Source organism: Bufo bufo, chromosome 1 (genome assembly GCF_905171765.1).
Source record: "Bufo bufo chromosome 1, aBufBuf1.1, whole genome shotgun sequence".
Lineage (NCBI taxonomy): Eukaryota > Metazoa > Chordata > Amphibia > Anura > Bufonidae > Bufo > Bufo bufo.
In genome coordinates, this window is record NC_053389.1 from 438,057,097 (window position 1) to 438,083,679 (window position 26,583).

A 26,583-nucleotide genomic window follows, 5' to 3' on the forward strand; every position below is an offset into this window, starting at 1 on the left:
CAAATATAGACTGCGGGTGCCACGATCCCGCGAACCGCGCCAATTAACCCCTCAGGTGCCGCTGTCATTGAGACCGGGTGCCGGGTATGTGATACGGCCAGCACTCGCAGTCTATGTTTGTATTGAGGGTAATTCTCATTGTTGGCGCAGCGGCCACAGCCCCTCCCCTACTCCTCTCTTCACCCCTCATTGGTGGCGCAATGTGTCGGCTGTAATGCGCCCTGGACATATTAGAGGCAGTCAGCACTGACGTGCGACTGCCCCTATGAAGTAAAAATACAGCGGTAATTAAGAAACGGCAAAATTAAAAATATTTAAATTTGGTATCGCAGTAATCATAATAATCCGATGTCATGTCATTTTTAATGCACAATGAACGCTGTAATGTCAAAAACCCCAAAAAGTTATTGTATTTTTTTTTAAAAAAATTTTTACCCCGCAAAGAATTATTTCCCGTTTTCCAAGACAAGACATGGCACATTAAATGGTGCCATTAAAAATGCATTTCGTCCTGCAAAAAATAAGCCATCAGATGGCTATGTGAATGGAAAAATAAGAAAAAAGTTATGGATATTGGAGTGTGGTGAGGAAAAATAAAAAACATACACACACATATAAACATCAGTGTTATCTAAACCCCCTCAGGCTAATCAAGATGGGTACATCCCCTTCCTCACAGTGTCATCCAGATGCTGAATTCTTACACTTAATGTGGTCTTCTACTGAACTGCAGTCATTTTGGGCTGCAGTGATGGACCTTATTGAGAGCAGTGGTTGAGTAAACAGTGCCTACAACTTCTAGTGTTTGCTTGCTGGGATTCTTGAATGAGGAACAATGGCAACATCATAAGCGAATATAGTACGTGAAACCTTGTTCCTCTCATGCAAAGCAGCGTCGTTTAGATGGTTGGACAGATGTCCTCCAACTTTGTCCCAGTGGTGTCATTTAGTTAATACTGTACTATCATTCCATATGAGAGAATTGTGTTTAAGAATAGACAATGCCCAAAAAAGTTTCACAAGGTGTGGAACATCTCGTGAACCTCCCCTCAGACTGTATTCACACTAAGTGGTATCCATCCATCTATAAACTCTCTACGACAATTACAAGGTACAGTACAGACCAAAAGTTTGGACACACCTTCTCATTTAAAGAGTTTTCTTTATTTTCATGACTATGAAAATTGTAGATTCACACTGAAGGCATCAAAACTATGAATTAACACATGTGGAATTATATACATAACAAACAAGTGTGAAACAACTGAAAATATGTCATATTCTAGGTTTTTCAAAGTAGCCACCTTTTGCTTTGATTACTGCTTTGCACACTCTTGGCATTCTCTTGATGAGCTTCAAGAGGTAGTCCCCTGAAATGGTTTTCACTTCACAGGTGTGCCCTGTCAGGTTTAATAAGTGGGATTTCTTGCCTTATAAATGGGGTTGGGAACATCAGTTGCGTTGAGGAGAAGTCAGGTGGATACACAGCTGATAGTCCTACTGAATAGACTGTTAGAATTTGTATTATGGCAAGAAAAAAGCAGCTAAGTAAATAAAAACGAGTGGCCATCATTACTTTAAGAAATGAAGGTCAGTCAGTCAGCCGAAAAATTGGGAAAACTTTGAAAGTAAGGGCTATTTGACCATGAAGGAGAGTGATGGGGTGCTGCGCCAGATGACCTGGCCTCCACAGTCACCGGACCTGAACCCAATCGAGATGGTTTGGGGTGAGCTGGACCGCAGAGTGAAGGCAAAAGGGCCAACAAGTGCTAAGCATCTCTGGGAACTCCTTCAAGACTGTTGGAAGACCATTTCAGGGGACTACCTCTTGAAGCTCATCAAGAGAATGCCAAGAGTGTGCAAAGCAGTAATCAAAGCAAAAGGTGGCTACTTTGAAGAACCTAGAATATGACATATTTTCAGTTGTTTCACACTTGTTTGTTATGTATATAATTCCACATGTGTTAATTCATAGTTTTGATGCCTTCATAGTCATGAAAATAAAGAAAACTTTGAATGAGAAGGTGTGTCCAAACTTTTGGTCTGTAGTGTATATCTCGAGAGTAATTTCTCAGTCATAAGTCTAAGTGTGTTGTTTTACTTTAGGCTATTGACTTTTTATACTTTGCAGATGACCTCTCCACCAAATGGCCGTTTCTCTTATCTTCTGGAAGTAGTGCCAAATCACGTGTACCCTTCTGTGTACTAGTCTACATGTTACACCACTGTATGCCAGTGATGTGACTTTATATCATATTCTCTTGATGTCGATTATTTTTGTTTTGAGCTATTATTCTTTAACCCTTTCAGCCCTGGAGGATATTTTGTGGGTTTTTTTTCACTCCCTGCCTTTCTGGGGCCATAACTTTTTTATTTTTCCATTTACGTAGCCGTATGATGGCTTGTTTTTTGCGAGACAAGTTTCTAATTCCACCATTTCATATTGCATACAAGTGTAGTGGTGTACTGGAAAAAACTAATTTTATGGGTTTTGTTTTTACGGCGTTCCCCATATAGTAAAAGTGACCTGTTACTTTCAACTGGATCAGTACGATTTATGACGATACCATATATTTATGTTTTTTTTTGCATTTTAATACTGAAAATAATTTTTTTCTCTTTTCATCGCCATATTCTGACCGCTATAACTTTTTTGTGGTGACGTGTACAGCGCTGTGTAAGGGCTCATTTTTTTTGCAGGGCGATCTGCACTTTTCATTGATACTATGGGGTGTGTAAGACTCTTTTTTTATTACTTTTTATTAAATTTTTTGTGGGAGGTAAAGCAACCAAAAAAACAGCGAATCTGCCATTTTGACTTTTTTTTTCCATTTCGCCGCTTGCTGTATGGAAGTAGTATGGGCATTTTCGCACATGGCGATGTCCATGATATGCATTTTTTTTATCGTTTACATATTTTAATTTTTATTTTGGGGAAAGGGGGTTATTTGAGTTTTTATATTTTTAGACATTTATTTTTACACTTTTATAGTTTCTATAACAAGCAATCATTAGATTGCGTCTCTCATACACTCCAATACATTAGCATTGTAATGTATGAGAAATACACTTTATTCCTATGGAGCTTGGGCTCCATAGGAAATAACATTCCTGAGGACTGATGCCACACAATGCACCCAGCTCCAGATCCTCGTCCGGGGGAGCCAGAGCACATCCGGAAGCCCGCGCTTCCAGGTTATAGCGCGTCCAGATGCCATGGTCATGTTTGACCACAGCATCTGAGGGGTTAAAAGTCCACAACCGGCATTACCGCCGGTCATGGACATTAGTCCCTGGTGCCTGCTGTTAAAGACAGCAGGCACCTGGCGGCTATGGCAACCGTGCCGCTCGCGAGCAGGCACCATCTTTAAAGTCCCGGCCAGCACCGTCAGAAAAGGGTTAAAGAGGTTGTTCAGGATTAGAAAAATATGGCTGCTTTCTTCCAAAAACAGCCCCACACCAGTCTATAGGTTGGGTCTGGTATTGCAGCTCGGCTCCATTGAAGTGAATGGGGCTGGACTGTCATACTACATGCAAGCTGTAGACAGGTGTGGGGCTGTTTTTGGAGAAAGCAGACATCTTTTTCTAATTCTGGACAATAAAAAAACGGTTATAAAACATGAAGCAAGTTAAAGGGGAAATTGAGCAGATTGCATGATGAATATATTCAGTTATGCCAAAAGCAAAAAACTCCGGCTACCTGGGATATGAATGCATTATGAGGCGGCGAAGTCGGTCTTTGGCTTCCTCAACATTCAGAGGAGGTCTCTGGGAATATTTGCAGTCCTGATCCAGACGGGTGCACAGATTCTGCAGCTTCATCAGCAAACCTGCTTTGTCCTGTTTCCCAACAGAAAGCCAGTGGACTCCCCCAGGGAAACAGTCTGGGTATAAGCACAGGCATGAATCAGTGATACTAGTATAAGGTTTCACTTCCCAACTGTAAAACAGCAATTGCACACAGATCCATGGTCGCACTACGCACAATGATTTGCTGCCAAATGTGTGGTGGCAGAAGAGATTTGTACATGTCATGTCATTATGCCAAAAAACAGTGTAATTGCTGCAGTACATTTATTGGACATGAACAAAGCATTAGAAAACTGTTGTGTCCATCTCCCCAAGCAACTAGCATATCTTTCTCCCCAATGAACGATATGCAGGGTGTGGCAGCCAACAATTTGCTAACAGGACACACTAGGCCCCCATACTTCTAATAACTGAGCGATCCCCACCTATCAGGCATTTATACTATATTCAGTCAGTGTGACACACACCTGTAAAGAGGATCAGGCTATGAAAAGAATAGTATGGAGACAGGTGCATACCCAGCAACCTGTCCATCACTGCGAGGAGAGCAGGGGAGTGCTCGGTTCATGAATACACCAGACTCAAACTATGGTGGGAATTTATTGATAGCTTTGCTCCTGAATTTTTAACAAAAATAAATAAATTAAAAAAGTGCCATACTTGGGCAAAAATTTGCCACCTGGCCGTAGATCCTAGGGAAATTTCCTAGTGTGCTGATGCGCAGGGGGCCGCCAGAGTCCTGCTCATGGCCGCTGGCCAGGTACATAACGATCTGCTTTAATTAACGTTGGGAGCATCAGGTAGTGGCTGCAGGTGCCCTCCTGAATTTATCTGCATCACAATTTTTAGGACTATGGTACAGTTGAATATAGCAGCAGGGCACGGGAGCTCATGGCTCCCTTCTAGGCTGTTCACGCTCATAAGCCACTATATGAAGCAGTGTACAAATGGAACAGGGACGTGGGAATGTCAGGCTGCCAGAGGTCTGTGGCCTGCACCGAAGATGGCGGCATAGACCAAGCCTCAGTTTGTTTATTTTTGTTTTTTTCCTTGATCACTTGAGGGGAATATTACTGGGGGCACCATAGAGCTCATTACTAGAGGCATTTTTAATACTGAGGGCACTATAAGGGATTTTACTGGGGGCACTACTGTGGCTACAATAGGGGGAATTATTTCTGGAGAAACTATAGTGGTATTATCATTACTGGGGGCATTGTAGGAGGGATTATTGCTACTAGGGCCTCCTAAGTCTCCAGCTCCATATCTTAACTAGAGACAACTGGAGAAGAAGAACGGAACGTGGCAGCTGGTGCTAACCAACACCGAAGGGCAGCTTCAGGGGGAAATTTGTGCTGCTTGTTTTGATATTTTGTACTGCACTGTGGTATTTAGTTCTGCTGAGATGGTATTTTGTGCCTCTTCTACTTTTGTTGTACCACCTTCTGCCACTTACAACATGGGGCCACTTTTAGGCTTTTTTCCAGGGCCAATTTAAGTTCCAGTCCGCCTCCATTTGCCACTTTTCTCAGCATTCACCAGTTTTTAAAAGTGCCAGGCAAAATGTGCAGTAGTGGGCCGAGTCTCCACTTGTCAGAAGCTGGCACAAATCTACATCTTTTAATAGAAGGCACAGATTTCATTTTCTAATTACAGGACAGTCCAAAAATGAGATTTTTGTATAACTTACCAGTAAAATCTCTTTCTCGCTCTTCCTTGGGGGACACAGGAAACCTTGGGTATAGCTCAACTCCCTAGGAGGCGTGACACTAAGTGAAAACTGTTAAGCCCCTCCTCCAGCAGCTATACCCTCAGCCTGGAGAGAGAGACTACCAGTTGCGTGTCCAAGTAGTGAAAAAAAGGCAATGACCAACCATGTGGAACCAAACAAGTCAACTACCCGACAGGGGCAACTAAACCGTAACCTGTAGAACCAGAACAATGGGTGGGTGCTGTGTCCCCCAAGGAAGAGGGAGAAAGAGATTTTACTGGTAAGTTATACAAAAATCTCGTTTTCTCGCCCATTTCCTCGGGGGACACAGGAAACCTTGGGACGTTCGAGAGCAGTCCAAGAGGGGAGGGACCACAGCCCAAGGCGAAACCACCGGAGGTATCAAGAAACCGCCGCCTGCAAGACCAGGCGGCCCAAAGCAGCATCCGCCGATGCATAGGTGTTCACCCTGTAGAACTTGGTGAAGGTGTGCAAGGAAGACCAGGTGGCCGCCTTGCACAGTTGTTCAGCCAAAGCCTGATGCCTCTGAGCCCAAGAGGCACCGACCGCTCGGGTAGAATGAGCGGTAACACCAAAAGGCGGCTCCTTGCCCTTGGCGCGGTAAGCCTCGGCAATAGCCATCTTGATGAAGCGGGCAATAGACACCCTGGACGCCGCCAACCCCTTGCGAGGACCTTCCGGAACTACAAAAAGAGAGTCCCTGCGCCGAAAGGGGCCAGTGATCTCCAGGTAAATCTTCAGGGCCCTAACGACATCTAGGCGGTGCAGCTCCCGTTCTTGAGGGTGAGAAGGAGACGGACAAAGGGAAGGGAGGACGATGTCCTCGTTGAGATGAAAGGCAGAGACCACCTTCGGGAGGAAGGAAGAGACCGGACGGAGAACAGCCTTATCTTGGTGGAAGACCAAAAGGGGCTCAGTACAAGAAAGCGCCGCCATTTCAGACACCAGTCGGAGAGACGTGATGGCCACAAGGAACATGACTTTGCAGGACAAAATAGAATAGAGACCTTTCGTAACGGCTCGAAGGGGGAGGCTTGGAGCGCCCAGAGCACAACATTAAGGTCCCAGGGCGGAATGGGAAAGCGATACGGAGGAACAGAGTGAGCAACTCCCTGGATGAAGGTTTTGACAGGCCCGAGAGGGGCCAAAGGACGCTGGAAGAGGATGGACAGCGCCGAGACCTGACCCTTTAAGGAGCAGAGGCCCAGACCCAGGTCCAGGCCAAATTGTAAAAAGGACAGGACCGTGGGGAGGGAAAAACGAAGAGGATGAACATCCAATCCTCACAGAATCCTAGGTAAGACCGCCAAGTCCCGCAATAAATCCTGGACGCGGCCGGCTTCTGTGTGCGGATCATGGTGCGAACCACATCCGCCGAAAAACCCAGTCGCGCCAAAACTCTGGTTCCAATGGCCACGCCGTTAAACGTAGCGACCCTAAATGCTGGTGGAAGATCAGCCCTTGAAAGAGAAGGTCTTCTCTTAGAGGCAGTAGCCAAGGCGCGTCTCCCAGGAGCAGCATCAGGTCGGCGTACCAAGGCCGGAGAGGCCAATCTGGAGCTACCAGCATCGTAGGAACGCCTTCTGCCGCGATCTTCCGGAGAAAGGGTCGGGGCGGAAACACATACAGGAGGGAAAATTCCGTCCACGGGAGAACGAGAGCGTCGGCGCCGTGCGCCCTCGGGTCCTTGGACCTGGACAGGAAGGTGGGGAGCTTGTGGTTGAAGCTGGAGGCCATGAGATCCACATCTGGATGACCTCAACGGAGGCAAATGGACTCGAACACATCGGGGTGTAGAGACCACTCGCCCGGGTCGATTGTGGTCCGGCTGAGGAAGTCCGCCGCCCAGTTCTCCACCCCTGGGATGTAAATCGCTGACAGGGCCGGAACATGAGCTTCCGCCCAGAGGAGGATGTGGGACACTTCCCGCATAGCCGCTGCACTGCGAGTGCCCCCCTGGTGATTTACGTACGCCACGGCCGTGGTGTTGTCCGATTGGACACGGACGGGATGGCCCCGAAGCAGGGGAGTCCAGTGCCGGAGCGATAGGAGAATCACCATCAACTCCAGGATGTTTAAATCGGCAACTTGGACTCCGATGGAGACCAAGTGCCCTGGACGGACCGGAGAGGAAACACCCCTCCCCAACCCTGCAGACTGGCGTCGGTGGTGACCACCAACCAGGTCATCGGCAGAAAGAATTTTCCTTGGAGAGGGGTCCGTAACCACCAGAGGAGGGAGGTCTGAACATGGGGAGGTAGAAGGAAGGGCCGGTCCAGACTCTCCGGGGACTTGTCCCAGGCAGACAGGATCGCCGTCTGGAAGATGCGGGAGTGATATTGCGCGAACGGAATCGCTTCGAAGCAGGACACCATCTGTCCCAATACCCGCATGCTGGATCGGAAGGAAGGACGGCGGTGCGGAAGAAGGGTCCGAACCGAACGGTGAAGGGTCAGATGCTTTTCTGGTGGGAGACGAACCTCCGCCGCTTCTGTATCCAGCAGCATCCCCAGGAAGACGAGTTGTCTGGAGGGGGTAAGGGAAGGTTGATAATCCAACCGAACCGCTCCAGGATTTGCAGAGCGAGGTCCACGCTGGCGGAGGTCTGGGAAAAGGAGGGCGCCTTGAGGAGGAGGTCGTCCAAGTAAGGAAGCAGAAAAACACCCCTGGAGCGGAGCAAGGCCAGGACAGGGGCTAGAATCTTGGTGAACACCCGAGGAGCCGTCGCCAGGCCGAAGGGGAGGGCGACAAATTGATAGTGGTCGTTCCCCACCGCAAAGCGAAGGAAACGCTGGTGACACCGAGCGATCGGGGCGTGGAGGTAAGCATCCTGGATGTCAATTGACGACAAACTCCCCTTTTCTCCAGAGAAGCTACCACGGATCGGAGGGACTCCATCCTGAACCGGCGAAGACAGAGAAAACGGTTTAACCGTTTGAGGTCCAAGATCGATCTCACGAGCCTTCCTTTTTGGGAACCACAAAGAGGTTTGAGTAGAACCCCTTGAATCTGTCCTTTGGAGGAACGGGAGTAATAATTCCCTTGTCCAGAAGGGCGCGAACGGCTTCGAAGAAAGCGGCCGCACATTCGGGGTCCCGCGGAGCACGGGACCGAAAGAAACGATCCGGAGGGAGGGACGCAAACTCGATTTTGTATCCGGATGACACAATCTCGAGTGCCCAGGCGTCGGAGACGTGTGCCTGCCAGATGTCCCTGAAAAGGAGGAGGCGGCCCCCCACCCGGGTGGGTGGGGGCGCACCTTCAGGCGGAGGTCTGCTTGGCCGTGGAGGGGCGAGCAGGTTGGGACTTGCGACAGGAGGGCTGAGTCTGAAAAAAGGGCTTCTTACGCCTATCCTGGGAGGAACTAGAGGAGGGACCGGTCGCGGGCCGGAGGACCGAAAACGAGAGAACAAAGGACGGCCTCGAGTGGCGCCCTTGGTCCTGGACTGGGGAAGATGGGTGCTCTTTCCACCCGTGGCTTCAGAAATGAGCTCGTCCAAGCGGGTCCCGAATAAACGGGAACCCGCAAAGGGAAGTCCAGCAAGAAACCGTTTGGAAGCGGCATCCACCGTCCAAACTTTCAGCCAAAGTTCTCTCCTGACTGAGACAGCCAGAGCAGAGGAACGGGCAATGAGGGCACCCGCATCAAGGGAGGCCTTACAAATGAATTTCTCTGCCTGAACAACGAGCTGGGCTAAAGAACGGAGGTCCTGAAGAGAGACGTCTGAATCAAGTTCCTGGTTAAGTTGGGAAGCCCATTCCGAGACCGCCTTCCCGGCGCAGGCGGAAGCAAAGACCAATCTGAGGGCTGATCCGGAGGCGGCAAATATGGCTTTCGTAAGGGATTCCATACGACGGTCTTCAGTGGACTGAAGAGAGGAGCCGTCCGCCACAGGAATGGCCGTGCTTTTAGACAGGCAGGCCACGGGAGGGTCGACCTTAGGTGGAGACGCCCAAGTGGAGATGCTGGAACAGCCACTCTCACCATCCTGAAGTCTTCACCCTCTGTCCATTCCAGCAGGGTCGCCCCTTCAGCTACTGGCACCGCAGTGGCAGGAAGCTGGAGAGGGGCTTGACGTGTGGGCGACCCTTACACTGGCAGGATGCAGGGGAGCTGGGCTGCCCTGGTCCTCCTTGTCTTCTGTGGGGGAGGCCGCAGTGCGAATGACCGGCACTGGCACAGCTCGACCCCGGGAGAAACAGAGAGGTCCAGGCGTCTGTTGTCCCTGTGAATATTAAAAATTACAATAAAAATTTAGGAGAAAAAACAGCCCTGCGGAGCAGGGAGTGTCTTGCCTCCTTGGACACTAAGCAAAAACGGTCAGTCTCTCTCTCCAGGCTGAGGGTATAGCTGCTGGAGGAGGGGCTTAACAGTTTTCACTTAGTGTCCCGCCTCCTAGGGAGCTGAGCTATACCCAAGGTCTCCTGTGTCCCCCAAGGAAATGGGCGAGAAATGTGTCAAATATTCTAGAGTCAAGGGCCTTTTAATACATTTTGTGTAATTCACTCCAATTAACTGATTGTTAGACTGGTGTATGAAACACCAGTCTTAATAAGTGTGGGCCTGTGTCTGGGGCATTCTTTAATCACTCCTATTAGCCAAAAGGAGAGCAGACCTGTTGGGGACCCATCTCACGGCACTGCAAATAGAAAGTGACTGCTTACTCTGCTTTTTTTGGAACTCCACTCACAGTGGTCACGATACAAGGCCCCATTCTCCAGACAGGTGTGAGTCCCAGAGGTGGGAAATGTATGGCATACTCTGCGGATATGCCATAAATGTCCACATGGAAATACCCCTTTAAGGAGCTTATACTGGTAAATGAGATGAATACTACACTGTTACCTTTAAGAATGCTGTGGTCCCGGAGAGCTTCAGCGGCTAATACTGACTTGCCACAGCCTGCCATGCCATACACTATCACCCAGCCAGACTCATTCTTCAAATGGTACAAGCTGTCCTGGATGCCCTTTATCATCTTCTCCCGAGAGACAAACACAACTGGTCTCTGTGGCACTCCACCTTCACATAAGGCTGTTTTCACTAAAATAAAAAGATCAGATAAAATAGAATTTATCCACTTAAAAGAAGTTTCTTTCTAACAAATCTAAAATGTATATAAGGGTATAAAGTATCAAAGTACCCAGGGGGGGGTCATTTATCAAGCTGAAATACGCTTAGGTGTATTTCAGGCGCAGATTGCATCGCAACGATTTGTTGTGCCGCAATCTGTGACTTCTCCCAGCTCACGCCAGGTCTAAAAAAGTGGGTGTGGTGTGGGCGGGGAAGGGGATGGGACAACAGGCCTGTCTCATTTATCATTTTCTAAACCTGTTTCAGGCGTAGAAAAAACGTCTAAATGTAAGCCAACTCGGAAGCTGTCTTACATTTAGAAGCGACGATTGATACGCCAAAGTTAAGAAAAGGCCGGCACCTCTACATAACTCCAGAGGATATACCGCAAGCGATGGGACTTTATTAAGACCGGCGTCTAAAACGTCGGTCTTAGTAAATGTGCCCCTAGTACTTACAATCAGGGTCCATTCACACGTCCGCAAACGGGTCCGCATCCGTTACGCAATATCGGGAACGGGTGCGGAACAATTCATTCTCAATGCGGAAAAAATGGATGTGGAGAGCACACTATGTGCTCTCCGCATCCGCATTTCCGGAGCGTGGCCCCGAAATTGCGGACAAGAATAGGCAGTTCTAGGGGGGGGTGCCAGCCGGGTGTATTGCGGATTTGCAATTTGCGGATTTGCAATTTGCGGATCTGCAATACACCACGGACGTCTGAATGGACCCTCAGCTGCACTTTTTCGTCTTAATTGAGGCATCATAGACTTTCTTTAAAGCATACCTTAACTGGCATATTTTAGCAGTTTTCCCTCTACAAACTGCATCTACAGTTCTCATTTGTTGCTGAGCTGGTGAGCGGAGACTAACTGTAATGGGGTCTCCTATAGAATATATATATAATATACAGTTGCAAGAAAAAAGTATGTGAACCCTTTGGAATGATATGGATTTCTGCACAAATTGGTCATAAAATGTGATCTGATCTTCATCTAAGTCACAACAATAGACAATCACAGTCTGCTTAAACTAATAACACACAAAGAATTAAATGTTACCATGTTTTTATTGCACACACCATGTAAACATTCACAGTGCAGGTGGAAAAAGTATGTGAACCCCTAGACTAATGACAGCTCCAAGAGCTAATTGGAGTGAGGTGTCAGCCAACTGGAGTCCAATCAATGAGATGAGATTGGAGGTGTTGGTTACAGCTGCCCTGCCCTATAAAAAACACACACCAGTTCTGGGTTTGCTTTTCACAAAAAGCATTGCCTGATGTGAATGATGCCTCGCACAAAAGAGCTCTCAGAAGACCTACGATTAAGAATTGTTGACTTGCATAAAGCTGGAAAGGGTTATAAAAGTATCTCCAAAAGCCTTGCTGTTCATCAGTCCACGGTAAGACAAATTGTCTATAAATGGAGAAAGTTCAGCACTGCTGCTACTCTCCCTAGAAGTGGCCGTCCTGTAAAGATGACTGCAAGAGCACAGCGCATACTGCTCAATGAGGTGAAGAAGAATCCTACAGTGTCAGCTAAAGACTTACAAAAGTCTCTGGCATATGCTAACATCCCTGTTAGCGAATCTACGATACGTAAATCACAACCCCCTTCTTCAGTGGATATCAGAAGTGAGCTTTGATTCTGATTTTTTATAGGCGGGTACCTGTCAATCAATCATGTTGGTGGTTCATATCCAAAGTCCGGACTGGAACCCTTGTTGATAATCTTTCCTCTTTCGCTCCCTCTCTTTAAAGAACACTATACATATATTATAATAACATACTAAAATATTTAATAAATAATTAAAATTGGAATTATAATCCTTAAAATATATATATTATTTATACCCAAGCCGTTGGTGGCAACTCATTAGTAGCAACTCATCATAAAATGGATTCTTACATTATAGCAGCATTAATAGCAATCTATTATAGGGGGTATTCCAAAAGCCTTGCTGTTCATCAGTCCACGGTAAGACAAATTGTCTATAAATGGAGAAAGTTCAGCACTGCTGCTACTCTCCCTAGGAGTGGCCATCCTGTAAAGATGACTGCAAGAGCACAGCGCAGACTGCTCAATGAGGTGAAGAAGAATCCTAGAGTGTCAGCTAAAGACTTACAAAAGTCTCTGGCATATGCTAACATCCCTGTTAGCAAATCTACAATACGTAAAAAACACTAAACAAGAATGGATTTCATGGGAGGATACCACAGACGAAGCTACTGCTGTCCAAAAAATACATTGCTGCATGTTTACAGTTTGCACAAGAGCACCTGGATGTTCCACAGCAGTACTGGCAAAATATTCTGTGGACAGATGAAACCAAAGTTGAGTTGTTTGGAAGAAACACACAACACTATGTGTGGAGAAAAAGAGGCACAGCACACCAACATCAAAACCTCATCCCAACTGTGAAGTATGGTGGTGGGGGCATCATGGTTTGGGGCTGCTTGGCTGCGTCAGGGCCTGGACGGATTGCTATCATTGAAGGAAAAATGAATTCCAAGTTTATCAAGACATTTTGCAGGAGAACTTAAGGCCATCTGTCCACCAGCTGAAGCTCAACAGAAGATGGGTGTTGCAACAGGACAATGACCCAAAGCATAGAAGTAAATCAACAACAGAATGGCTTAAACAGAAGAAAATAGGCCTTCTGGAGTGGCCCAGTCAGAGTCCTGACCTCAACCCGATGGAGATGCTGTGGCATGACCTCAAGAAAGCGATTCACACCAGACATCCCAAGAATATTGCTGAACTGAAACAGTTCTGTAAAGAGGAATGGTCAAGAATTACTCCTGACCGTTGTGCACATCTGATCGACAACTACAGGAAACGTTTGGTTGAAGTTATTGCTGCCAAAGGAGGTTCAACCAGTTATTAAATCCAAGGGTTCACATACTTTTTCCACCTGCACTGTGAATGTTTACATGGTGTGTTCAATAAAAACATGGTAACATTTAATTCTTTGTGTTAGTTTAAGCAGACTGTGATTGTCTATTGTTGTGACTTAGATGAAGATCAGATCACATTTTATGACCAATTTGTGCAGAAATCCATATCATTCCAAAGGGTTCACATACTTTTTCTTGCAACTGTATATATATTACAGAATATGAATTTAGAATGGGATAGAGGTATTTTTTGTACGCTTCTTGTGGACCTGCAGTCTCATGCTTGTGCCTATGCCAATCAATTGTCTTTACCTGTTACAAAAATTACTGTAACCCATGTCTTATTTATGCTCACATTGTCTTCATGTTTGTTTTGGGGGCGTGTTGCCCTACTTTATTTACACTTGATATCTTTTGCTTGCAATAAACAAAGATTTGAAAGAATTTAGAATGGGATATCACAAAAAGTTCGATGTGTAAGTGTTAAACTACTTTTTTCCATAAAGTGCAGGTATAGGGTCCATTCAGACAACTGTATTTCTGGGTCTGCATCCGTCCTGCAATTTTGAGGAACAGGTGCGACCCATTCATTTCAATGGGGCCGCAAAAGATGCGGACAGCTGCATTAAAGATAGAGCATGTCGTATTCTTGTCCACCATTGCGGACAAGAATGGGCATTTCTATCATAGGGCTGGTCGTGTGCGTTCCGCATTACCAGTGTCTTGCGGCCCGCAAAACACTTACCGTCGTGTGAATGGGCTCTATAAGTGACCTCTATGAACACTGTACAACATATCTTTTCAGGAGGTTTTGTAAGAAACAAAGTAGGCGGATTCATTCTTACAGTATGGATGCGTACTCTCACTTCCACCCCTGTGCGGCTAGTATTAGCCACAAAATGTACCTTTGCTTAACAGTATGCAGCCCTGTTGGAGATTAGTGTGACACCTATAAGTAACTATAGATTTTATATTCCTAAGGTATGAAGCATAATTAAGCAATACTTTTATAATGGAGACTACAGACACTATAAAACACTAGTGTATAAGCAGGTATTTCACACCCCAATCAAGCAGATGCACATAACATATGATTAACAAAGATAAACCAACTCACCATATGATGTGATACCGTTCGATGAAGCTTTGCCACTTCTGAACAAATCAAGGGAAGTCGCCCCTTTGAGAAGAGCAGCCAAGTCTTTGTAACCCTCATGTAGCAGAGCATTGTAAAAGGAATTAAAAGCACGGTTGTCTTTGCCGAGAATGATCTTGATGAGCTGGTTTGCTCGGTCAAGCTGAGTAGCCTATTAAATATAAGAAATATATATATTTATGTCAAAGGTGTCTGTAGCCTTTAAAGGAGTTTTCCAGAATTTTAATATCAGTATCGAATCGGCGGGGCCCAACATCTCTCACCCCTGCAGTGCGGAACCCATTCACTTCACTGCCAGCAACGCTGTAGTAACCTGTATAGAATGGACAGAGATGTGTAGTTCCGAAAACAACTTCAGGAGCTACCCCAAAGCAGCTGATCGGCAAGGGTGAGGGTTGTTGGACCTATACTGAGGATAAGCCATCAATTTTAAAATCCCAGAAAAATTCCTTAAAAAGGGGTTGTTCCCACCATAAGAAGTTATCCCCTATCCACAGGATAGGAAATAGGTGTCTGATCAGGGGTGGTCCAACCACTAGGACTAGGGATGTCCCGATACCATTTTTTTTAAGACCGAGTACGAGTACCGATACTTTTATTTAAGTACTCACCGATACCAGTTATGGTGTGGTAATGTTTTTACAGCAAATTCCAATTTAATTTAGTCATAGGGGAGATTTATCGAACCTTGTACAAAAACCAGCGGCGCAGTTGTGATAGCAATGAAAAAAATTAAAGCTGGAATTTGGTTGCTATGGACAACTGCTTTACTTTTCCTTTGTACAAGGGTTAATAAATTAATAAATGGGCATATAACAGTGTTTCCCAACCAATGTGCCTCCCACTGTTGCAAAACTACAACTCCCAGCATGCCCAGACAGCCTTTATGCTCTATGGATAGAGCATAACTTCTTTTGGTAGGACAAAGACTTTAACAGGGTTATTCAGAGGGTTGGCCGTTACATGTAAAGGGTTTGACAACCCCTTTAGCAATGTGACTGTATCTAGAAAAAAAAATATGAACCGTTTCATAGTCAAGACTGAAATTTACTAGTATATGTCAAGAAAGTTTTAACATGAACCTTCACTTTTCAACAAACCTCCGTAAAAAGTATTGTTTAAAAGGAAGGAAAATGCAGCTGTTTTCTTGCAGGATCAGAGGCAGATAGCGGAAAAACTGCCGATCCGCCACAATGGCTGTATGGGAGCTCAGAGTCGTCCAGTGGATGATTACTTATCAAACAAGATCAATCTCTATTTGCATTTTTAAGGGGAACTCCAGCATAGCACTGGGCTTGTTGATCATAGTGTAAATAAAAGCCATAATACCTTATTTTTAACCATTTCCTCCTCATGTGGTGTAATGACCCCATCACTTATCATATGGTCCATGATGTAGGAGGAGCGGATATCCTTCGCTAGCGCTACTAGATTCTGAAGAAGTAAGCTTTTGGATTCTTCGTCCATTTTCTCATTTATTTTCTAGTATCTTACGTAGACAGTTTTAGATACACGTCCTGTTAGATGTGAATGTCAACATAATACTCGCTACCTGTACAAAAGTAAAAAAAAAAAAAAAGAGAATAAGGTAAAAGAAATTGACAACATATAGATAATGGAGCAAATAAGGGAAATATATTCTAGTTAGGCCTCATGCACACGACCGTATGTATTTTGCAGTCCGCAGAAAATGGATCCGCAAAAAATACAGATGACGTCCGCGTGCATTCTGTATTTTGCGGAACGAAACAGCTGGCCCCTAATAGAAAAGTACTATCCTTTTCCGTAATGCGGACAATGATAGGACATGTTCTATTTTTTTTGCAGAACTGAAATACGGACATATGGAAATGGAATGTACACGGAGTAACTTCTGTTTTTTTTCCGGACCTATTGAAATGAATGGGTCCGTATACGGTCCACAAAATAAAATGGAACGGACACGGAAAGAAAATACGTTCGTGTGCATGAGGCCTTATCCTGGAAAAGACAAGGATAACTTAGGCCTCTTGCACATTCTGTGTTTTTTGTGTTCCGTATACAGAACCATTCATTTCAATGGATCCGCAAAAAAAACTGAAGGTACTCCGTATGCATTCCGTTTCTGTATTTCTGTTTTTCCGTTCAAAGAGAAAACATGTCCTATTATTGTCCGCATAACGGACAAGGATAGTACTGTTCTATTAGCGGCCAGCTGTTCAGTTCCGCAAAAAAATGCATTTTTTGCGGACCGCAAAATACTGAAAAAGCCATACGGTTGCGTGCAAGAGGCCTTATCCTCAGGATAGGTCCCGGGTGTTGCACCTCTGCAGATATGATACTGATGACCTATCTTGAGTATAAGTCACAAATAACTTTTACTGGATAACCCCTTTAAAGGCATTTTCCAGCTTCAAATAAACGAAAGGGAATGTGTCATCAGAAAATGATCCATTGTTTAAATGAGATTTTTATATTAAAAGGGCATCTGTCAGCAGATTTGTACCTGGCTGAGCTGTTACATCTGTGTTGGTCCCATGTTCATATGTGCCCACATGGCTGAGAAAAATGATGTTTTAATATATGCGAATAAGCCTCTAGGAGCAACGGGGGCGTTGCTGTTACACCTAGAAACTCTGCTCTCTTTGCACCTGCTGTGCCCTCTGGACATTAAGCCAATCGCTACCTCATGCGTATGGCCACCTCTACTTCCTGCTCAGATGACCGCTGTCCACAGTGATGTCATGACATACGACAGCAGAAGCGGCTGTGATGATGTCATCTCTGTACCTGCAAAAGCCACATGACAACATGTCGGTTCAGGGAGAGCACTGCTGCAGCCAGACACTTCCTCTGCCAGTCAGGGGAATGTCAGCTCCGGTAAGCAGGGGACCAGGAGAGCAGGGCAGGCCAGACAGGTGCTGGTAGTGGGAGACTCAATTATTAGGGGTCACAAAGACCGGGATCGTCGAACAGTGTGTTGTCTTCCTGGCACTCGAATTCTACACATCGCGGATCGGGTTGACAGATTACTGGGAGGGGCTGGAGAAGATCCAGCGGTCATGGTCCATATTGGAACCAATGACAAAGTTAGAGGTAGGTGGAGCGTCCTTAAAAAAGATTTTAGGGATTTAGGTCAAAAGCTTAGGGAAAGGACCTCTGTTTTCCGAAATACTGCCTGTACCACGGGCCACACAAGAAAGGCAGCGGGAGATTAGGTAGGTTAACAAGTGACTCAAGAACTGGTATAGGAAGGAGGGGTTTGGGGTCCTGGAGAACTGGGCCGACTTCTGTCTCAGCTACAGGCTCTATCATAGGGATGGGGAAGGGGCAGCTGTGCTGGGGAGAAAGATGGCTAGAAGGTTGGAGGAGTGTTTAAACTAGGGACTGGGGGGGGGGGGGGAATTACGTTACAGGATGGGAAGATAGTGCAGATAGAGACCGGGGGCAAGGTAGTGGGACTGGGGGAGGAATGGAAGGAGGGACTAGAACAGTTCAGAAGGAAAGGTGTAGGGTAAAAAATATACATAAACCTCTCAAATGTATGTATACTAATGCCAGAAGTCTGACTAATAAAACTGGTTCCAATAAAAACTGGAATTAGTGATGTGTGAGGAGGACTATGACATAGTGGGAATAACTGAGACATGGCTGGATGTAGGCGGAGGCGGAGTCTGCCCTAGCGCTGGCCAATCGCATTGCAGAGCTCACAGCCTGGGAGAAAATAACCTCCCAGGCTGTGAGCTCTGCGCTGCGATTGGCCAGCGCTAGGGCAGACTCCGCCTACCATAACTTAGGGACTGGTATCTCCGCCTACTATAACTTAGTGAGCGGAGATACCGGAGGGCATAGCAGGAGAACGGAGCGGCGCCCGGGGATAATAGTAAGTGCAGTGAGATCCCCGGGCGCCGCTCTACATATCTGTATAGTTAGTTCATAGTGTAAGAATCGGTGAAAGGTCCTCTTTAAAAAGATTAAAATAGACAAATCGCCAGGACCAGATGGCATACACCCCTGTATCCTAAGAGAATTAAGTAATGTCATAGTCAGACCCTTATTTCTGATATTTAAGAACTCTATACTGACAGGGAGTGTTCCACAGGATTGGCGCATAGAAAATGTGGTGCCAATATTCAAAAAAGGTCCAAAAACAGAGCCCAGAAACTATAGGCCGGTAAGTTTAACATCTGTTGTGGGTAAACTGTTTGAAGGTTTTCTGAGAGATGCTATCTTAGAGCATCTCAACGGAAATAAGCAAATAACACCGTATCAGCATGGCTTCATGAGGGATCGGTCATGTCAAACTAACTTAATCAGTTTCTATGAGGTGGTAAGTTCTAGACTTGACAGCGGCAAATCAATGGATGTCGTATATCTGGATTTCTCCAAAGCATTTGACAACGTACCACATAAAAGGTTAGTATATAAAATAAGAATGCTCGGACTGGGAGAAAACGTCTGTATGTGGGTAAGTAACTGGCTGAGGGATAGAAAACAGAGGGTGGTTATAAGTGGAACACACTCAGATTGGGTCACTGTCACTAGTGGGGTACCTCAGGGGTCAGTATTGGGCCCTATTCTCTTCAATATATTTATTAATGATCTTGTAGAAGGCTTGCATAGTAAAATATCAATTTTCGCAGATGACACTAAACTGTGTAAAGTAATTAACACTGAAGAGGACAATATACTACTACAGAGGAATCTGGATAGATTGGAGGCTTGGGCAGATAAGTGGCAGATGAGGTTTAACACTGACAAATGTAAAGTTATGCACATGGGAAGGAATAATGCAAGTCACCCGTACATACTAAATGGTAAAACACTCGGTAACACTGACATGGAAAAGGATCTAGGAATTTTAATAAACAGCAAACTAAGCTGCAAAAAACAGTGCCAGGCAGCTGCTGCCAAGGCCAATAAGATAATGGGTTGCATCAAAAGGGTTACATCTATTTATCCCCAGGACTGTGACTGTGACGAGGAGACATCCTCTGCGTTTGGAGGAAAGAAGGTTTGTACACAAACATAGAAAAGGGTTCTTTACGGTAAGAGCAGTGAGACTATGGAACTCTCTGTCTGAGGAGGTGGTGATGGTGAGTACAATAAAGGAATTCAAGAGGGGCCTGGATGTGTTTCTGGAGCGTAATAATATTACAGGCTATAGCTACTAAAGAGGGGTCGTTGATCCAGGGAGTTATTCTGATTGCCTGATTGGAGTCGGGAAGGAATTTTTTATTCCCCTAAAGTGGGGAAAATTGGCTTCTACCTCACAGTGTTTTTTTTTTTGCCTTCCTCTGGATCAACTTGCAGGATGACAGGCCGAACTGGATGGACAGTACTATGTTACTATGTTACATCAGCCAACAGACGGTCCTATGTTACAACACTATAGACAACATGACAACATACCAGGAAGTAAACCCCAAAGGTAAGTACATTATAAAGTTTATTACTTTCCCAAGTATTCTGATAATCAGCAATTGCATTTCAAGGGGTCTGATGATTAGATCTTCATGGACATATCCCACCTGACAAATAGCAGTGTAGAAAAGCTGCTACACCTGCTGGAGGAGTGTGTCCAATAAATGTCCTATGTCCTCCTTACTACATGACCAGACAGGAGGCGTTTGAATGGAGCGGAGGTCATACTATGTGGAGTGGACTTGGGACCCCTGTTCTTGTTGTGGTGGAGTCCCCAGTGATTACACCTGCCCTGTGGATAGGTGGAACAGGAAGCCCCCCACATCTGACTGACCACTTCTGTCAGCTATGGACACATCTAATACATGACAGCTTCACAATGGCTGAGCCCTGAGTGTATGACAACCCAGGCAGTACACTGACAACTATACAGCTGTGACACTCCTAGTAACGTGGCCTGAATAGTCCCCTGCCCAGCAGCAAGAGAGGAAGCCCTGCGACTTGTAGTCCTACGCCCCAGCAAGAGAGCACACAGTACTATCCCAGACCCGCAGCCTCACCTGTAACTACAGCTTCCTATTCACATTCTGTCGCAACCACGACACACGGACTACAACTCCCGGCGTGCCCCGGTACCATGACGTTGTCACTTCTTTTAACCCTTTCGTCACCGGGCACCGGCCCAGCAGAGCGGTACAGAAAGACTGGTGCAGTGTACACGGATAGAAAGGCGTTAATAATGAGCCGTACAAGTCACTTCCTGTAGACGCTGCCTCTTCCTAAGGCTCGCTGCACTCGAGGGACGTGGAAGCGGCGGGAGCGGAGCGCCTGGCCTGCAGGACGTGAGGAGGACTGTGGAGCCAGACGAGTTCCGTCACGTCTTGTATGCAGGAGGGGGTCTCGCCTAGTGGTCACGGGTCAGGTCCTGGCACATCTCCAGGAGGGCAGAGAACATGACTGGGCAAGTCTGCATCTTATCGTGATAAACAGCGAGTAATGTATGGAATGCCTTCTATGTGCGGGGAAATGTACAGAAGTGCCTATAGTGTATCCCTCATTATATACTGGAATGCGGTGGGAATAGTGAGTACCATGTCCAGATAAATAGCCCAGCATCCAGAGGAATAGGAAGTACCATGTCCAGATAAATAGCCCAGCATCCAGAGGAATAGTGAGTACCATGTCCAGATAAATAGCTCAGCATCCAGAGGAATAGTGAGTACCATGTCCAGATAAATAGCTCAGCATCCAGAGGAATAGTGAGTACCATGTCCAGATAAATAGCTCAGCATCCAGAGGAATAGTGAGTACCATGCCCAGATAAATAGCTCAGCATCCAGAGGAATAGGGAGTACCATGTCCAGATTAATAGCTCAACATCCAGAGGAATAGGGAGTACCATGTCCAGATAAATAACTCAGCATCCAGAGAAATAGTGAGTACCATGTCCAGATAAATGGCTCAGCATCCAGAGGAATGGCTCAGCATCCAGAGGAATAGTGAGTACCATGTCCAGATAAATAGCTCAGCATCCAGAGGAATACTGAGTACCATGTCCAGATAAATAGCTCAGCATCCAGAGGAATAGAAAGTAGTGTACCATGTCCAGATAAATAGCTCAGCATCCAGAGGAATAGGGAGTAGTGTACCATGTCCAGATAAATAGCTCAGCATCCAGAGGAATAGGGAGTAGTGTACCATGTCCAGATAAATAGCTGAGCATCCAGAGGAATACTGAGTGCCATGCCCAGATAAATAGCTCAGCATCCAGAGGAATAGGGAGTAGTGTACCATGTCCAGATAAATAGCTCAGCATCCAGAGGAATAGTGAGTGCCATGCCCAAACAAATTTCAGTGTCCAGATAGTGTATACCATGCCCAAATAGTGTCATTCAGCATACAGATAAACAGCATCAGTCAGCATCCCGATGAATAGTGTATACTGTGCTCAAATAAATAGCATCCAGAAAGTGTATACCATGACCAAATACACGGCATCATTCAGTAAATAGCGTTAGACAGCGGCTTCCAGGTAAATGGCATCCAGAGAAATAGTGTATACTATACTCATATAAACCGAGCCACAGCCTTCATATAAAGAATGATCATCTTTACTGGTCTTACAAGCCTTGTCTGTCACAGGGTCACATGCCCCGCTGTAGTCAATGACTGCCCTCAGTGGTGATAAGTCCCCAAGCGGCATGTGCCGGGGACAAATCACCAATGGAGCTAGTCATTGGCTGCAGAAGACCAGTGAAGAGAGCAGGTGAGTATACATTTTTCCATAGGTACACCTGACTGGGGGGTGAAAATCACTTCTCCAGTTGGTGATGTTTAAAAAAATATTTTGTAGTTTTTCTTTTCCAGCTTGTATGTGCTTCATATGCTCCTCTTCTACATAACTGGTTGGTTGTAAGCCCCCCCCCCCCCCCCCCCTCCTCTCGGATGTACTTTGCATAACATAACAGTGTTTTATCATGTAACGGAGGCGATCGGAAGCGTGAGCAGTCAAGTCTCCGTTCCAAGATGAAGTGACTACTGCACATGCGCAGCGCTTCATCATGGAATAGAGACTCTGCAATTAGGAGCTTTTACTTGCACAGCTGAGTCTCCCTTCCATGATAAAGCGCTGTGCTCTGCTCGTGACCTACTGCACATGCGCAGAACTCAGAGCTTCATCATGGAACAAAGGCTCGGCAATCAGAAGCTTTCTGTTGATTAACCGATCCTCTGTTCCATGTCGAAGCGCTGGGTTCTGTGCATGCCCAGTAGGCAACAAGCAGAGCTCAGCGCTTCACTGGAGACTCAGCTGTGCAAGCTTCGATTTACCGAGCCTCTGTTACATGGTGAAGTGCTGAGTTCTCCTGGTTTCCTACTGAGCATGCACTCAGCTCCTACCTCCTGTTCGTCGCTGATGTTCTTCTGCGGTGGTGCAGTTTACAGAGAGAGGGTGAGGAAGTGCTGTGTAACAGTGTCCGGAAAGGTTCTGCAAGCAGACACCGAGAAGGGAGAGCTGCTGTGCTCCTTCATTTCAAATCAAGACCGTCAGGGAAGAGACCATGGGGGGAATTTAGTCTATGATATCCCCCGATGTTGCGCCTATTTAGGATGAGGCTCCTGTCTAGTCAGAAATTGGGTGAAATCTATGCCAGAGAACTGTTGAAAAAGAAGATATATATGTCGCTGACCCTCCTTTGCTACTCCCCCTTTTTCGGAAAGTAGCGAGGGCAGTGGAGAAACAACACTTGCACAAAAATTTTTGTGCAAGCGGCGTTAAAAAAAGGTCACAAGCACAGTGTTTGTGACTTTTTGACGCCAGAAAACTGCCATGAGGGAAATAATAAATTCCCTTGGGGTTAGGGAACTCCCACAGGGCCTTGAGAAATGAGAAGTAGTTGAAAACCAGGTATGAGGGTTGCTGAATGCCTAAAGGGAAGCAAATTACTAAAAATAAAAAAATTAAAGAGATCCTGTCACCTCTCCTGACATGACTGTTTTAGTAACTACTTGCACTCCCCATGTGATAACAATTCTGGAGCATCTGTTCTTAGGACTCTGTGTTGTTCCATTCCTGTATTATTCCTGCTAGAAGTTACAAATAAATAGCCAGCAGTCTGCAGTAAAGGCATTGCTGGGTGTTAGCAGTAGTAGGCGTGTCTGACTCTATCCAATCAGTGCTGCTGTTGTCAGACTGTGCAGGGACACATCCGCAACTGGTGACACCCCTCTGTACCTTTACTGCAAGCTGCTGGCAATTCATTCATAACTTCTAGTAGAAATAACAGAGGAATGGCACAACATACAGACATAAGAACAAAGGCTCAAAAATTATTACATGGGAGATGCCAGTAGTTGCTAAAACTGACTTGTCAGAAGAGGTGACAGGTCCTCTTTAACCCCTTCAGGACCCTGCCATTTTTCACCTTAACACCTTAAGGACCCAGGTAGGGTTGTTACGATACCAAAATTTTGATTCGATTTCGATACCATAAAAAAGTATTGCGATACTCAATACCATTCGATAAAAATAAAATGCCAAAAAATCAACGTTCATTCCGCATTTTATGTAACGTCCTGCCCATAATCGAACAGTCCAATTCTATTTTTTGGGGGGACAAGGTGACTGCATTTTTTATTTATTTTTTCGTTACGCCGTTCACTGCATAGGAGATATTTTTTTAAAATTTTAATAGTTCACACTTTTTTGGGCGTGGCGATATGTAGTATGTTTATTTATTTATTGTTTATATATATTTTATATGTAAGATTGGGAAAAGGGGTGATTTAAACTTAATATTTTGGTGTTTGTTTGTTTTTTAAACCTTTTTATTTAATAACTATTTCCCCCTTAGGGGCGAGCACCTGGGATCTTTTGACCCCTTCTCCTAGGACTTCACAATCTCCTTGCTGTCCTGTGCATAGTACACACAGCAGCAGGATTATTACACTGCTGGGGCTCCGATCAGAAGCTGCCACTGCCATCAATGAGGAGGAGGGGAGGGGACCCCGTGGCCACTGCCACCAATGAATATAATACTAGGGGGGTTTTGGGGGCGCACTGCGCCACTAATGTTTTTAGTACGGGGGGGGGGCACTGCGCCAACAATGAAGATAAGTAACCTTTTAATTCAAATACAGGAGGCGGGTGCCAGCGGCAGAATCGCAGAGCCAGCACCTGACCTCTATGACAGGGCGCTGCGATCCTTGGCAGTTAACCTCTCAGGTGCGGTATCTGAGGGGTTAACTGCCGCGAATTGCAGCGCCCTGCCATAAAGGCCGGGTGCCGGCCATGTGATTCTGCAGCCGTCACCCGCCTCCTGTATTTCTATTAATTGTTTAGTTATCATCATTGTTGGCGCAGTGGCCACAACCCCTCCCCTCCTCCGCCCATCTCTTATCATTGGTGGCAGCGGCACATGGGGGAGGGAGAGAGAGAGAGACTCCTTCTCCTTTGTGCTGCTGAGGAGAACATGGAGCGCGCTGAGAGCAGCGCGCCCCATGTTCTGTGATACTAGACTGCGCAGCCTATTATCTGTAAATGTCAAATCCCAGTATCGTATCGATATAGGTACAAAAATATCGATTGGGTATCGATAATTCGATACCCGCATCAACCCTAGACTCGGGACGAGAATGCTCGTCCTAAATGGCCGGTACTTTGCACCCCAGGACGAGCATTCTCGTCCTGCGGTCCTTCCTTCCCCCCAGCAGTACGGATCCACCAGCATCGGTGATAACTCCGATGTCGGTGGATAAACCTCCTCATATACCACGGTTCACCCGGACCACGGCATATGGGAAGTTTGTGCTCCCTCTTCTTAGCCATCGGGTCCCCGCCTTGGGGCCTGCCATGTACGAAGGCCTATGAGGCCCAGCCCCCAGGCTGGGTCTCATAGGCAAACTATCAGTGTATTACACTGTGTAATACACTGATAGTCAATGCAGTACAATACAGATTTATTGTGCTGCATTGAAACAGGGATCAGACCCTGTAATGTTGAAGTCCCATAGTGGGCCAAAAATAAAAAAAAATATTAAAAGTGAAATAAGTGTTTTTAACAATAAAAAAATAAAAGTTTCAATTAAAAAAAAAGCCCCTTTCCCATAAAAAGAGACATATAAAATTGTAAAAAAAAAAAAACAGACATTAGGTATCACCGCGTGCGTAACAACCTGCTCTATAAAAAATTATCACATGAAACGCCCCATCTGGTCAACACAGTAAATTTTTTTTAATAAAAACTGTGCTTAAAAAAAAGCAATTTTTTGTCACCTTTTATCACAAAAAGCATAATACCAAGTGATCAAAAAGTAGTATGAACCCTAAAATAGTACCAATTAAACAGTCATCTCACCCCGCAAAAAATGAGCCCCTACCTAAGACAATCGCCCAAAAAATAAAAAAAACTATGGCTCTCGGACTATGGAGACACTAAAACATGATCTTTTTATTTTTATGTTTAAAAAATTCTGTTATTGTGTAAAACTTAAATAAATAAAAGTATACATATTAGGTATCGCCGCGTCCGTAAACACCATAAAAGGTGAACACCATAAAAAAAACTTGCTCTATAAAAAATATCACATGATCCACCCCGTCTGGTCAACACCGTAAAAAAAATTGTATAAAATGTGTGTAAAAAAAAAAATTTGTCACCTTACATCGCCCAAAAAAGATATGGCTTTCAGAATATTGAGACACTACATAAAGCATTTTTGAAAAAATTTTTTTTTTAAAGTGTCACTTTATGTGGCGATAACTTTAAAACACTTTTACTTATCCAAGCCTTTCTGTCATTGTTTTCTCGTCATATATTGTACTTCATAAATTTGAGTCAAAATATTTCATTTTTATTTATAAAAAAAATACCAAATTTACCAAAAATTCACAATTTTCAAGCTTTCAATTTCTCTGCTTTTAAAACAGATAGTGATACCTCCTAAAATAGTTATTACCTTTCCCATATGTCTACTTCATGTTTGGATAATTTTGTAATCATTTTTTTGGG

General features: G+C 45.3%; 1 protein-coding gene across 1 annotated transcript in view; it reads right to left on the reverse strand.

Moving 5' to 3' along the window:
• The window catches only part of APAF1 (apoptotic peptidase activating factor 1), a 98,593-nt gene extending 77,092 nt beyond the window's left edge, over positions 1 to 21,501 (reverse strand). The window contains exons 1-5 of the mRNA XM_040407012.1: positions 20,635 to 21,501; positions 16,001 to 16,223; positions 14,633 to 14,822; positions 10,389 to 10,586; positions 3,701 to 3,884 (exon numbers count right to left, since the gene is read on the reverse strand). Coding sequence (XP_040262946.1) covers positions 3,701 to 3,884; positions 10,389 to 10,586; positions 14,633 to 14,822; positions 16,001 to 16,138 — 710 coding nt within the window. The 5' untranslated portion in view covers positions 16,139 to 16,223; positions 20,635 to 21,501. The remainder of the gene's footprint in view (positions 1 to 3,700; positions 3,885 to 10,388; positions 10,587 to 14,632; positions 14,823 to 16,000; positions 16,224 to 20,634) is intronic.
• Positions 21,502 to 26,583: the final 5,082 nt, after the last annotated feature.